At 38.7% G+C, this 15,702-nt stretch overlaps 1 protein-coding gene across 3 annotated transcripts in view; it reads left to right on the forward strand.

Annotated features, from left to right (window-relative positions):
* Positions 1-267: 267 nt before the first annotated feature.
* The window catches only part of VPS13B (vacuolar protein sorting 13 homolog B), a 433,545-nt gene continuing 418,110 nt past the window's right edge, over positions 268-15,702 (forward strand). For all 3 annotated transcript variants that reach the window (XM_054270120.1, XM_054270137.1, XM_054270129.1), the window contains exons 1-3: positions 268-325; positions 1,077-1,254; positions 8,735-8,878. In XM_054270120.1, the coding sequence (XP_054126095.1) occupies positions 1,108-1,254; positions 8,735-8,878 (291 nt within the window). In that variant the 5' untranslated portion in view covers positions 268-325; positions 1,077-1,107. The remainder of the gene's footprint in view (positions 326-1,076; positions 1,255-8,734; positions 8,879-15,702) is intronic.

The raw sequence follows: 15,702 nt of genomic DNA on the forward strand, positions 1-15,702 counted from the left end.
GGACGCCGGGGAAGCCCCGCCCCGCCCCTCAGGTCACGTGATCACCGCCTCCCTCAGAGCCACGGCCTGGCCCCGCCCCGCGCTCGCGCCAAACGCTTCCGGCCGAGGGAGGTCGGAGCAGCGCGCATGCGCCGGGGAACCCGGAAGCGCCCGAGCGGCGGAGCCGGGGCGGGAGGCGCTGCCGGAGGCGCTGCGTGCGCGGCGCTCCCGCGGCCCGGCCGGCCCGCGGTGGGCGCGGAGCCTCGGGGCGCTGAGCGGGGCCAGGTAAAGGGGCCCTGAGGGGGCGTGGGCCCGCGGGAGGGACGTGCGAGGATGTGTCCCGAAGGTACGGGCGCGGGGTTCCCGGCTTTGGGAAGGTAGCCGTGTGAAGGCGCGGCGGTGACGGGACGGGGAAGGGTCTCCTCAGGACGGCGGGGTTTGGGAAAGGATGTGGAGAGGGATGGGAGTGATGGCAGATGTTGGGTCCTTGGAGTTCAGGCTGGCACGAAACTGGCAGGGTTGCCTTGTACACTGTACTGACACCGGTGAGGCGCATCTAAGGCGATATTTTAGTGTGGACTCTTATCTGTTAGGAGTTACCCTTTTTTAATGTTATCCAAATTTATCCTTTTAATGACTCCAATAAGGAGTTTTCCTGTCACTTAAATGCTGTGTGAAAGCATGGTGGGAGTGGTGACCACTGTCTAGTTAACCACAAGATATTGAAAGAAATAGAAGTAGGAATTATTTCTGGTCGATAACCTTTTCTGTTTCTTCGTTTGTTTATTTGACTTTTCTTTTGGACAAGCTAGTTAATAGTTCTGATATATATATATGTGTGTATACATATATATACACACACATACAGATATGTGTGTGTGAATATACATATAATATGTAACCTGAGAATTCATACATATAAATAGATGTGCTTGCATCTTTCTACACATTTCATCTTTGTATGTAACTGTATGAACCTCTGACTATAAACGATGTTCAGAATTATTTTCATACTTTCAAACAATGGGAGTGTTGCATTATTGAAAATTAGACTGGAGCTATGTAACTGACATCTCAATTTCTTGTCCTTTTCCTAGTGCTTGACCTGTAAAACAGAGATCTTCCAGAATGCTGGAGTCCTATGTAACTCCTATTTTGATGAGTTATGTGAATCGCTACATAAAGAACTTGAAGCCTTCAGATCTGCAGCTGTCACTCTGGGGAGGAGACGTTGTGCTCAGTAAACTTGAATTAAAGTTGGATGTACTTGAACAGGTATCTTATGTTTACAGCAGTTACAATCCATGTCTTTGATTAAAAATAAGTTGTCTGAATTATTTTAGATTGGTCTGCACAGCTAAGTAGTAACTTAGTGCTTGCTGGTTTTCTTCTTATGCAAGTATTTTTCCCCCCTGCACTTAGTTATTCTTGCTTTAATTTCATGCCATTTGTTTAGCAGTGACTGGTAATTCCTTGCACATTCTCTAAGTTATGGAGTGTGAAGAGAGGCTTTTTTGTGGACATGTTTCTTCTTTCAGTAACTATTGTTTTACAGTAGGAGCATTAATTGAGTTGCTTTTCCAGTCATATTTACAAATTACTTTTAGTAACTAAGTTGAAAGGTCACCAAGTAAAGTGGGGCCTCTTTTTAATTATGCATATTAAACCCATTTGTGCCTTGTATTGTTTTCCAACTTCAGATTTCATTGTTCCAGTTGTATCTAAACTTGAGTAATTGAGGAATATATTTGATCATCTGATTTCTTTGGATTAAATCAAAGACACAGTAAAACTTAGCCTTAGAAAAACAAGCTTGACCAAGTAAAACACTAGATACAGAATTTGGAGCCTGCTGTCAGTATGCAGGTAAAGCCTTAGCATAGGGATGGTTTCCTTTCATGCTTATCTGGGTTGACAACTCGAGTGTGTGAGACTGATAAAGCTTCTTTCTGTTGTGCATGGAGTAGCAGGGCTCAGCTGGGGTTCTGTGCCCAGATGTAGCCCAAGCAAGTGAAGGTGCTGAGAGAAACGCAGCAAAGAATGGGAAATTCAGTAAATACATCCCTTGAAAGAAGAATAAAATATACAGGGAATGTGTTTTTAATGTTGGCTAAAATAAAGTGAGACAAGATAGGGCAAGAATTATTTTGATCTGACACGAAGCAATTGAATAAATTGCATGTTGGGAGACTTAGTTTAGACATAAATGAAAGTCTCATTTATGTGTCTGATGAGGAGGCATTGAAATAGGCTGGGGTGACTGCGTGTCTCTGTTAAAAAAGGGAGCACCTTTTAAAATGTGAAAAATATACATGTGGTTAATTAAGAATCTCTGAACCTGTTTTGGAAGAAGAGACAATCTCACAAGAGATCTTGCTCTTGTTTTCAGTGCTTTTTAAAGAACCTTACTTGTCTTCCTTCAAGTGTTTCATAGCCTCTGTATTTTCTCTCAAGTCTATTGCTGGGTACATACAAGTACAATAAAAATCTATTACTTGTCCACAGAGCTGATTTCTGTAGGATGTGTTCCCCTGTGAGCCTTTTTAAATGTATATGTACAAAGAAGGGTAGATCAGAAAGGATTTCTGGAGGTCATCTAGTCCAACCTGTTTTGAGCAGGGCTGTTGCCAGCATTATGTCAGACATGATGTGTTTTTCTTTAACTGAGTCTTGAACTCTGCCTCCTCTCCTCTCTGGGTAAACTCTTTGAGTGCTCTGCTGTATGGAGAGAAAGTTTGTCCTCATAACAAATGATGACTTGGGATGGATATATCAAACTTATTACCTGTCACTATAAGAATTTTCCTGCTGTCATTGGTGGTGTTCCCTTTCCAGTAGTTGCAATTTGCTGGTAGGTGATCCCTTGCTTCATCTTTGTCTGCCTGTGAACTGGCTTCCTAAATATCCAGCCCAACCTGATAATGTTATGGCTCTTGTGGCAAGTACTGCCATATGTACCCATGGCCATTTGGGTATGGTCATGGGAATATGTGATGGATGCAATATTTAGATTTAGCTCAGATTCATTGTTTTTATGTTATTTGGCTGGGTGCTTGTAAAATGTCACTATCTTCATTTGCCTCTTATTATTCTTTAGAACTTGCCTGGACCCACAGATGAGAGTGGGTCCAGTGGGTATTTAGAGTGTCTTCTTTTTTTTTTTTTTTTTTTTTTTTTTTTTTTTTTTTTTTTTTGTGGAGGGGATGCTGTTTATTATGCTGTTTATTATGCTCAGCAAAGCTCTTCAAGTAAGCCCTATATGGTAATGCAAAGTATCCAAGCCATTGCAGCTGTCAGGAGCTCCCTTGAAAAGCTGGTCTCTAAAAATGACCAGTTTATATAATTTTAGTTGGCTTCTCTCCCTGGATGGGTTCATGATACCCAAAGGTAGTTCCCTTACCTGTTCTGCTCTTGTAACACTGTTCTGTCCTGGGTTGTGATGCCCAGCCTGGTTCCCTGCTCTTTATCTGTCATGAACACAGCTTTAATTTCACACTTCAGGTTCTTGGGTACAAATCCATCTATCCTGGATGTATTTGTCTAGAGCCTTAATCATTTTCAGAGAATTCCATCTTCTGTGGAGTTATACATGGTTTTTTGGAGTGTTAGCATTGGTGCCGAACTACCTGGACAAAGCACTTTGTAACAGATTTGGTAACAAGTGTGTGCTTCAGCTGGTGTTAGTGTTCCCATGTCATGTTGTGCTATTCTGAGCCACCCAACAGAATCCCAAAGGACAGATAAGAACAAAGCATAAACTGCTCTTCATCTTATAGAATATTTTAGAATAATTTAATTTCTTTTTGTGACCAAGTTGGAGCCAATACCTCTTGAGATCAGATGAATTACAGTTGTTGACAGAAAATTTACCGAATGTGAAGAGAATAATCCAGTATCTGAAAATACTTTACCTGTCTTTTACATATGTTTATGTAAGCTTTATGCTTTCATTAAACTAAGCTGAATGCCATTGTAATAGCTCTTAGGGTCTGTCCTTCTCTCTGTCCCCCTTTTTTTGTACAAACCAATTCAGTAGTGGAAGTCAAGTGCTAGCTTGTACTCAGCTTGAATCTTCTAGGTACAGCGTAGCTTTTGTATATAATCGTGTCACTCTCTGAATAGCCAGTTGATTTTATAATAATTGTCTTTAGTTGAAGATTAAATCTAATAAAATTTTGATTTTTTTTTTTTCCTCTCCTGAATGATTCAATTATTAGAAGACTAAACATTCCAAGAAATTTTCCATCTGTACATAATATGCATACTGTACAAAAACTACTTCAAGAAAGTAATTTGTAATATAATTTTGAAACAAATACTTTAAATATCATTTTTTGGAAAAGCGTTTTAAGCATTTTTGTCAAGTTTTGTGTGAAGTCCCTGTTAGTACCACAGGGAACAGAACTCTCTCTGAACTTGGTAAGTAGGTTGTGTGTAGTGTAGCTGTTGACACAGTGGTGCCAAAAAGATGGCATACATCGTGATTCTTCTTGCTGCTTGTGTATATTCCCATAATTAGTTTTTAGCTGTTTTGCAAATATGGAAGGGAAGGATTAAGTAGTCTTTGGAAGACAAAGGATACCTTGATCTAAAAAGAATTTGTATAGAAAGAAACATGAAAAATTCTAATGTACTTAAAAGAGTTTTTGGGAATAGTCAGTGGGAACATTGAAGTATCCTTAAGTGTCTTTTATATGCCACTGGTTACTTGTGAAATACAGCCTTGACTGTGAAGAAAAGGTATTTGAGTTAACACTCATGTGGAGAACGAGTACTTGCCTATCATCCCAACTTTTAGAACAGTCTTGTGTTTTAGAGCAAGGGGAGAGTTTAGGCAAAGGGGAATTATGATCATCTAGTCTGCAGTCTTAAATGTTAGTCAGTTATTTATGGGTCAAGCCCAGAAGTTTGGTTTTAGTGATATAGATATTTTTGTGAAGGATTTATATGATTAAATGGAAAATCTAAAATGCGACGTTTTATCAGTTGTGAGTCAAGAAGAAATATTAAGAATTTCGAGCAGTACTTAATGAAAGGAGAAAGATGGCATAGGAAACAGGGAGGAATAAAAATGTTCTGTGTTGTGTTATGAACAAGTTGCTTCATTTGGCACATATTTGTATTGTCTACTGAATAGTACAACAAAGAGTTCTCTACATTGCTTTATTCTAATTGCCCTGGCTGTAACCAGGACAATGGGTTTCCTTGCTGACAGATAACATTTGTATCTAAATTTCCTTTGAAAGAGTGCTACCTTCTAAATATGTTGTGCATTTTCTTTTATCACCTTTATTTTGAAATAATTCCTACTTCTATTTCTTTCAATATCTTGTGGTTAACTAGACAAAAGGGAGAATGTATTAAATCCATCCAGCAAATAGTGGGAAAGCAGCTATTCTAGAATGCCTTCTGAAGTAAAGACAAGCCAGGATCTAAACAGACATTGTGGTATTGATGAATGACAAAAACTTACACATTGACAGGTCCAGAATGGGACTTTATTTCTATTACTGTTAACAGTGGTAGTTTGCTGCCTTGATCTCTGAAGGCATTGTCTCTTATGTTGTGATGTATTTTTAGATTGCATGTTTTTTATAATTTATTTCTGTGCCACACTTCATGTGTTTCCCCAATTCCCCTCTGCCCCCCAAAAAAAAGCTCTGGGACAAAAGATACTACTTAAGTTGTTGTATGATTAATCATATAGCAAGATCTGTAGCTAAACAGCCCAATATTTGCTTTTCAGTGTCTTAACTAAACTAAAACTGTCTGGATGACAGTTTTATTTGTGTTGCTTGTGAGCCTAGGGCTGAATTTTTAGGAGAGACTTTTGGCTAAAATCCCGAAGTATAGTAGTGAACAAGATGAAGAAAAAACACTTTGTAAAAACAAATCAATAATTTTCTTTGAACTTTTAATGAGAAAGTCTGGAACTGTCATCTCTTAGAAGGGAGACTTGAAATTAGTTGTGACTTTGTGTAAGCATGGCTGAAGAAGGAGTTGAGTATTTGTAGTATGAGATGGGTGTGGTTTTTAATACTTCATTAATCAGTACTCATTAAGGCCCAAAAACTAATTTACAGACTGAAAGCTGTATTTGGCAAAAAAATAGAGCTATAATTTTGTGTAGTTTCCTCCTCAGAAGATTCTGTCAGTAGTGAATACACAATACCCTTAGCTCCTGGATACAGGATAAACTTTTTGATTTTACCAGGAGAAAGGTTAGGAGGTATCAGCTGCAGAATGGGGAAGAGTGTTCCCTAAAATTACTTCTCTTAGCAGCTGTTATTGCTGTGATGGTGCAGGTATGGGTAAAAATAGTTGACTTGCTTCTGCTCATGCTGAGGACTCTCAAGATGTAAACCTGTTACAAGTGTAAATGGTGATGATTTCAACTCTGAACTTTGGAGATGTTAACTGCTTAAGAAAATAAAACTTTTTAGGGAGCTTTCAAAACATAAAACTGAGATTTGATTATATATTAATTATTCATAAATTTATCACTGATAAACATATTTATTGCAATATATTTAGGCAAAAAATTACATTAGCTAGCTTCATGGAAATATTGTGTAGGCATACTTTAAAGCTTTATAGTACATATCAAATAGTAAATGCAAAATGCCCCTGTCCCCAAATTTTATTCATATAGAAGTTCTGTACAGCAAGGATCGGTCTAGGGTCAGGCAGTGCAGGAAAAGAGGCTTTCTGCATCCACTGGTAGATATGTGTTTGACATTCCCTAACAACTTACCTGCTTGATTTCTGAGTTTCATGGACCTTCTCTGAGTAACATCTGTTCATTCATAGGAATTCTGTGTTGAATGAGATGCATGTACCTAACCTGAGCAAGGGGCAAAGGTGCTTAAGCCCTGGCTTGACAGGGTAATTCTGGAGTCCTGAAGGGTTTGTGTTCATGAATTTACCAGAATACAGTGAAGAACCTGTGTGTGCTGGTCAGCAGCAGGCTCAGCAGGAGTCAGCAATGCACCCTGGCAGCCCAGAGGACAAACCCCTTCCTGCAGCAAACTCAGCATCCCCAGCTGGTGGCAGAGGTGACTGCCCTGCTGCACAGCCTTGGTGCAGCCTCTCCTTGAGCTCTGTGCGCTGCTCTGGGGCCCACAGCTGAAGAATGAGGGTGAAGGATGAGAATGTGTCCAGAGGAGGGGCAACAAAGGTGGTGAAAGGGCTGCAGGCAATGTCCTGTTTGAAGGGACTGAGGACTTTGGGCTTGTTTCATTTGGAGAAAAGGAGTCTGAGGGGTGACCTCACAACTCTCTACAGCTTCCTGAGGAGGGGGCATGGAGAGGGAGATGCTGAGCTCCTCCCCCTGGTATTTGGGGATGGGACATGTGGGAATGGTTCAGAGCTGTACCACAGGAGGCTGACTGGACATTAGGATGCATTTCCTTACTGAGAGGGTGGTCAAACACTGGAACAGGCTTCCTGCAGGAGTTGGATACCCCAAGTCTGTCAGTGTGTAAGAGGCATTAATAAAATATGTTGACTTCTAGTCAGCCCTGAATTGGCCAGGCAGTTGAACTATATGGTCATTGTAGGAAGCCCAGAAGTGCTTCCCTGTACCTAGTAGATTTAGATTCACTTATTTCTCTCCTGAGAATACACTGCACTTGCAGTTCGCAACATCTAAGATGATGATGAAAATACCAGGCTATAAGCAACCTGAAGTGAAGATATATTGTTTTTTCTTCATTAAAACTTGATAGTAAAAAATATCAGAATGAGATTTTAGAAAAGTGAAAAGATGAAGTATCCCGGAAACCCGAGTATTAGAATACTTAGTGTCGAGTATGCTGACTTAAAATCCTAACATATCAAATATTGCTTCTTTACTTTACAGTAAACAATTGTTTTCTTTATTCTAATCTTGATTGCTAGTCCTGGCACCAGCCCTCTAGCCTGACCCTTCTGTTGGTTGTGTTGAACTAAGTTTTTGCAGAACACCTGAAGCTACTGGGAAATTGCAACACTTTGTTAGCTTTGTATTGAATGTACCCAATTTACTTAGTTGAGAACCTTTAATCTAAGCTTTGGCACCTTCTTTCCTGCTGAATTGCTGCAAGCAGCAGCTGGTTCCCTGAGGCTGTCCTCAGAGTTTTGATTTGTGTTAGGTGGAGTGCCCAGGCATTTGTTAGAAGCTCTGGACTGACTTGCACAAGTTTTTAAACCAGTGAGACATCTACATTAGACCTTGCTGTGTAGGAGGCTGGTTTTGCCAATGAAAAATGTAATAACTTAGTAAATACAAAGTAGTTTGATGTGAAAGGGGCAACAATGGGCCAGTCTTACAAGAACTGAGCTCTTAAAACTCTTAAGCACTAAAATATTTCAAAAGAAATTGCCTTACTGTGGCATTGTCAATATTTCATTCCAAATTTGTACTCTTCACAGTAATACTGGTTGCATATCAATTTAAGTATTTACCTTCACTCTGTCTGTTTCTACTTGTACCTTGAATAGTGAAACAGTCTGCAGTAGCTTCATGTGAGGGAGAGGTGGTTTTAAGCTATCTTTTATTATCAAGGACATGGTGACCCAAATGTCTCCTTTGAACAGACTAATTGTGACATAATCCTGTGAGTGATTATAAAGGCAAATGCCAAGTCCTGTGGCACACTGCTGATCAGGGGAGGGAGACTTGACTTGTGATGGAACATTACAATTTTGAGTTACAGATGTGTCTGGAATTTTAATATGTTTCAGTGGTTAATTCTACATTCTTTGTTGTTGTTAGGAGCTGAAACTGCCATTTACTTTTTTAAGTGGGCATATTCATGAGCTTCGGATTCACGTGCCATGGACGAAACTGGGATCAGAACCAGTTGTCATCACTATCAACACAATGGAATGCATCTTGAAGTTAAAGGATGGGGCTCAGGTAAGAAATGTCATGAATGCTTTTCCTATATTGAGAGGTTCATGAGAATAAGAGTTTCTGTAGGCCACTTTTTTTAAACTCTTCTGCAGAATCTGGCATGTGAAGTTGATCCCTTTTATTTTCTGAGAGGCTAATATTTTTCTTCTTGTCATGGCTAATATCTTCCTTCATATTTGTTTTTAAACTCTTTATTAGCTGTAGCTGTGTTCTTGCAGATATGACAGCAAGTTAATAGTGCTCTGTCAGGTTTTTCCTATGACTAGAGAAGAAATGGATTTCAAGAGCAGTATAGCATCCTGTGTTCTTCCAGCTTCTGTGAGCCCAGCAGCAGTGCTGGTTGCTTGAGTCAGCTATATGTGGCACAAATCAGCATTGGGCATTTTTCAAAAGTTCTGTTGCTGTTATTGAAGAAATGCTTTGAAGATCCTGGAGTCTAAGTAATTTTTACCTTTAGAAATTGCACTGCTTGCTTGAGTATATTTGGAAGACTTCTTGTATGTAAGGGTCTTCAGGGATTTTTTCTTTAGTTGCTCAGAATAATTTGTGCATTAGGCTGTTTTTACAGGCTCAGGTAAGGTTTCCTTCTGACATAATGAAGCTGAAATATGCAGTGCCTCAATTTTTGTCATATGTCTAACTTAGTTAACCAAAAGTACTTGGTTATGTTAATGCTGAACTTGTGGGGTTTTTTTAATCAGCATGGTACTTTAATTCTAGAGAGGATTACAAGTTTGTGTGGCTTGTTAGTTTTCCAAAAGCCTTGTTCACATTTTGATTTCAACAGTGCTTCACTTATACTAAGGATCATGCAAACGAAAATTTCAGTTTGTGAAGAAGCTCAAGTGTTTGGTAGGGTGCATGATGAGCTGTTAACATTTAATGTCAATAACTAGGTACAAGGCAGCAAGAACATTGGAAAACACTTTCCTGTTGTTTGATATTTCTTGATATGTCCTTTTACAGTTACAGAACTAAGAGGCTTTTTTGCTGGAGTAGAAATCTCTGGTCCTGGCCACCCACAGAGGACATGCTTGAATTCTGTAGTTAGACTTAATCTGTGTGGATGTGCATATATGCACACCACCAGCCAAATATTAAGTACTTTTCCAATGTTAAGGTGAGCTTTTGAGACCAGATGTTCCATGAGAAGTGTGGTTTTGGGAGCAGCAAATTGCAACTAATTATGAATTGCAGAAAAAGATTTGTAGCCCATGACTTTGTGCAACCCAGAACTAATATTTGATATTAGACCTTGCAGATGGCTACTGCTGAAATGATCAGATTTCCTGCTTGCATGGTATTTGAAACTTAAATTTTGTAGTGCATACATCAAAAGGTCAAGTGTCATGAATGTAAAGCACTCTCAAAACAAGTATTTGTTACAGATGTTTAAGATTCAGAGGCAAGAAAAGAGTTTTGAAAATTGCAACTGACATTTGAACAAATTATTCATTGGTATGTATGCTCAGGAGGGTAAAATTTGGGTCTGTGCCATAGAAGGATTATCTTTGATGAACAAGAATGTAGATGAAAACACTTTAATGCTGTTTTCTGAGGATATGGTTTAAAAGGTTGACAAGTTGAATTTCATTTTTTGAATTACTATTTGAAAGTGTTCAAAGTATGACAGTGTACTTGGCTAAAAACAATTGTCATCAATTTTTTTGTAATCAGTAAATAAAAATATGAATGAAATTAAATATTTCTGTGGCAAATGGTAATAAAATGAACTTTCAGTGAGTTTAGCTCCAGTTGGAACTATTTTGCCAGGAACTTCATGTCAGTGAAGAGCATAATTAGCAAGAAAGCTTAGTTTAGTTCTCAAGTTGATTGGCTTGACCCTGTATTTCCTTCCTCAGGTGAGACCTCTAATGAGCACAGGGATAATTTCACCTGAGCAAAAAATAAAGTTCTTGACCTCAGCTGAGTGAGATGTGTTTTCTTTGGAAAGGTGCTATTTCAAATAATGTTTCTGTTGAAGATATATGAAGGCTAAAATACATGGCATTGTTTGAAGCTATTATCCAGTGACCCTACAGATTTTGTAAAAAGAAAGAGGGTTTTGCTTACATCTTTGAAGAGTATCAGTTCCCTAGGGTGCTTTTGTATATATTTGTTTCACTGTGATGGTGTGTCATTGTTAGTTCAGCTTCAGTATTAGTTTAGTTAGGTGTTTTTGTTGTTCGTGCTTATTGCAGCATCTCCTCAGCTACGTTTGGATTGGACAGTAATGGCTCAACTTCTAATTTTAAGCAAAAATTGTTTTTCTAAGCAGAACTGTTGTATAAGTGATAAGGTCATTTAATGATGTATAAAATCCAGAATTGTGTAGAATTAGAGGTATTTACATTTTGAAGGTCTTTGCTTTCCCCCTTTTTCTGTGCTTTGTTTCCTTGTTCTTCTTTTCTGCATCTGGTACTACTACTTCTAATACCCAAGTGTTAAATGTGAATATTTTACAAGAAAATTAAACTGAAGTGCATCAACTTTACAGTGAGTAAAGGGGTGTTCTATTGAACATGCTTTGTATGTGTGCTTTTGGTGATGACTTTGGTTGGTGTCAGTACTTGAAATAGAATTTGGCTGTGAAGTGTTTCACATTGCCTTTTGATGTCTGTCAGCCTAATGCAATTCTGCCTGCTTTTTTTTTTTTTTTTTTGCTCCTGAACAAATCTTCTGCAGCACTGAGTTTTAAATATGAACATTTATAATGTTCTCAAATATGTTGGTATGATTTAAATTTGTTTTTAAACATCTTAATGTGATTCTGAAGTTTGCTTGACTTGTATTTAAGTTGTAGTAATTGACCGTCCTGACTCTGTTCTCCATGAGTATTATATTTTGTTTTAGAAAGTGGTTAAACTTCCAGTATTTTATGTTCTTTTCATTACCTATCTCTATATATTAAATCTCTGGGCTTCATATAGAATTGAAACCAATTTTAAAATCTGTGTTGATAGCTGCTTTTCCTATGAGAGGTTTTCTGCCTTTGTCCTGTTGGTCCTTTCTTAACTTTTTTCTCTTCTGCATATTATTTTTTTTCAATATAATTGAAATTCTTTGCTTCTTTCTCTTCCCCTCTCAGTGCTAAGATATCTCCATGCCCAAACCAGAGGCTTTAAATTCAGGTAGTGCAAATTGGAAAGGACAAGCCTGTAAGCCCATGTCTGTTTTTGCCACCTTCCTGCCATTATAACCTAAAATAACCACGAGATTATTCTTCATGTTCCACCTTGAATTCTGTGGTTGTTTGTCTTGGAACTGATGCAAATGAGGAGATCAAGGAGAAATGTGTTATTTGTATCACTGCTTCACATTTGAGAACTTGCCTTTAAGCAGAACACAGTGCACCAGAAATATGCTGATGTGTATGAAGGCTCCCTGTACTCCAAGGGTAATTAATTATGGAACTGGGGAAGTCTGTTAGGTTGAAGCACTTAGAGGCACACAGGGAAACCAAGCAGTTTGGATCAGCATACAGACAGTTGAGCACTGGTCCTTTCAGGAGGTATTACAGAGAAAGTTGTGAAGGAATAGGATAACTTTGTGGAGGCAGTGGAGAACAGCCCACAAGCGTGACTGTCAGAATACCTGACACATTCTTACCTGACAGCTGGTAGAGACTGCCACCAAAGAATGCTGGAAGCAGAAATTGGTCTTGACTGGGAAATGACCAGGAGATGGGAGATAAGGTGCCTTGACAGATTATGAAAGGCTTTGAAGGTAAAGACAGAAGGCTTGAGTTTGATGAGGGCATAGTTATATGAAATCTGCTTAGGTGGTAAAGCTTGCTCCAGATCTGAAGCAGTGCTCTAGTGGTTTTTTTCTCACCTGGGTTGTAGTAGTTTGGTTGCATGTGGCTGTATGGACAAGCAGTGCTGTGTTTTTCCATTTGAGTCTACAAGTCTGGTGTTGTGTTACAGCAGAAATATGGTAAGACTTGAAGTCAGAAGACTTAACTAACAGTCTTTAGTGGCTCACCTTTATGCTTTTTATTTGCTCATGGGGAAGCTCAAGGTCTTTATTTTTTAAATTAATTTAATTTGGTACTTCCTTTCGTAGTAGTATATTTAGTTCAGTAAATCTGATACTGAGTTTTAGCAAAATTTAAGGTGAAGATTATATCAAGAATTGCTCTATAGGAAGCAAACTATGTTATCGCTAGTGTTGAATCATATCAAGTTAATGATGAATATGAAATTCTAATTAAGCAGCCAGTTCATGATGCTTTTATTTGTGTTTTCATAGAGTAATAGCAGAAAAAGAGGATTTTGTTTCTGTGTGCATGCATACAAATTAGCGTATATATGAATAACAAGACAAATTTTTCATATTATTTTGAATGAAAACAAATTGCTTTGTGCAAATCAGACTGTAATTTAGTGTTTTCCAAAGGTTCAGGAAGGTTTGGCAGAGTCTTTTGTTGGGTTTTGTGCATTTTCTGTCAAGAGCTCCTGTCTGAAGAGTTCTTATGTTTTCTATAAATTGCTATATATAAACAAAAGTGTTTTGGGTAGGAGGTTCTCTTTCAAGGATATTATCCATTTAAGGGATAAATGTCACAAATGTCTTGGAATAAAACTTACTTTTTGAATAGAGGAAGTAGTAAAGGGAGGCAAAAAAAGGTGCTAAAAAGGCCTTGCAGCATTTGGTTCATACACTTTGTTGTCTTTCTCCAGTGATTTCAAATGAGAGGCTGAGGAGATGAGCAGCTTTGCTTAAAGCTGGATAGTCACATGTACTAGTTGGGTATGCAAGAGTGACCATGTAATTTACCTATTTTTGTTCCTGCTAACCACTTTAATAGACTTTAAAAGCAAAGCATCTGATGCTTGAGATTATGCTTATGTAAGAAAAAATTGCCTTTGTGAATTTGTTCAAAGACTCCTGCAGGCATATTTCTTAATACTTTAACTGCAGGAGTCCTGCCACTGCCCTTGTGTTGCCTCAGTCTGAATACCTGTCTTGTTTACCTGAATGCCTATTATTGTGTTCCTAATTCTGGACAGTTTTCATGTGAATTTGCCAGTATATTTCTATTTGAGTCCTTTTCAGTGCTAAATAATGGTGATTTCAGATGTCTGAAACTGATTACTGTGAAAGGTATGAGAGATCCTGCTTGATTCCTTCTGTGCTTATTCTTGGCTCCTAGGACATCTTTCAGTGTTGGTGTGCTGCCTACAGGCAAAGGTAGTGTGGCACCTCTGACCTAATCCTGTTGCTTACTCTGGGGGAATGAACCTTGCTTTTTGGTATTACTCTTGCTTTTAGATTTTTCTGGCAAAGAACAAGACTTGCAAACACTTCTGCTTTCTGGCTTGTGCAACCCTGGATGGCATCTTCAACAGCTGTGCTGTACCTGACTCCTGAGAACAACCCCAGGGACAGAAAGAGCAGTTATAAATATAGTTGGGACTGTATTCTTGCAAATTTTGAATGCAGTTCTTGTCAAGAAAATCTTTTGATGTTGTCAAAACAGTTAACAGTCTTGATCTTAAAGTCCCTTTCCAACCTAAATGATTCTATGGTTCTAAAATCAGGTTGGTCAGTAGGCATTAAGACCAAATAACATCAGTGTTTTTCAATAGCTTTTTTTGTTCAGATGAGTGCACTTTGCATGTTGTGAAGAGACAGCCAGGTGAGGATATGGCCCTGTGTTGGTACAGGTGTTGCAACTTAAGGAAGCTGCCAGAAGCTGTGTGTAGTTATAGTTTTCCTTCCGTTCTGTAGCAGCAGTTTTACCAATCATATCAGGATAAGATAATGAAGAGTAAGCCTTAAAAATACCTTGCCCCATCACCCCCATCTGGAGCTAGAGTAAAGCCACTCCCTGGCTTTACTCTATTCCTGATCCTCTCCCTCCTCTTGCCAGTGGCACCCAGGGCAGTGGATGGGGTTGTGGTTAGTTTGTCACAGTGCTGCCACTTGCTTCTCAGTGCAAGGACTTCTCCCCGTCCCCCAGAGAGGGGTCCCTCCCACAAGGGACAATTCTCCACAAACCTCTCCAGTGTGAGCCCTTCCCATGGGCTGCAGTTCTTCATGAACTTGCCTAAGCTATCTCTTTCTAAACTGATGATTTTCTTTGGTTTGCAAAAAATGTTTGAAAGACAGCCCTCACAATAAATAAAGCTGCAGGTTCCCTAGCTGCCTTGCTCTAATTCATAGTGCTTCAATAATTTTGTATACTTATACAGTTGGTTTGTCTTAGGCATATGGACTGGGCATCTTGTCATCTATCCCAAGTTCACTTTTTGCTTTTCTAAAATTTAGGTATTTAGAATTAATAATTGTTTGGGGATTTTATTACTATTTGGGTATATTGGCTTAGACTGGCTCTTTGCCTTTTTAAGATGTCAGTTCTGTGTAGGGAAACATGCCCTTGCCAAAAAGGAAATAACACTTTTCAGGTTTTTAACAACTTATTGCCCTCCAAAAAAACCAGTTTATTGTTCTTTAAATTCAAGAAGGACAGAAATATATTTACTTACATGTAAATGTGGATTACATACATTAATGTCTCAATACTTTTTACACAGTATATATGAACTTTTTTTAACTTCCAAATCAATGCCCCAGGTTAGGGGTCTGATGTCTTTTTTAAATGCTTGTGTGGTGCTGGTGCTGTACCTCAATTTATGACCTTTCTATAAGCTTCAGAGACTGCAGCTTCAATTTTCCTCCTTCAGCTGATAAAGTTTGAGGCAGCCAGATTGAAACTTGCGTATCCTGCAATCATGAGAGCTCCTCTGGAGTCCAGTCTGACTTTCAATAGCGTTCCAAGGATATGTAGAAAAGTAGGCACTAAGTAATTTGTATCAGATTTA

This window comes from Melozone crissalis, unplaced genomic scaffold (genome assembly GCF_028551555.1).
Source record: "Melozone crissalis strain CALT ecotype California unplaced genomic scaffold, PUWL_Pcris_2 ptg000002l_1, whole genome shotgun sequence".
Classification (NCBI taxonomy): Eukaryota; Metazoa; Chordata; class Aves; order Passeriformes; family Passerellidae; genus Melozone; species Melozone crissalis.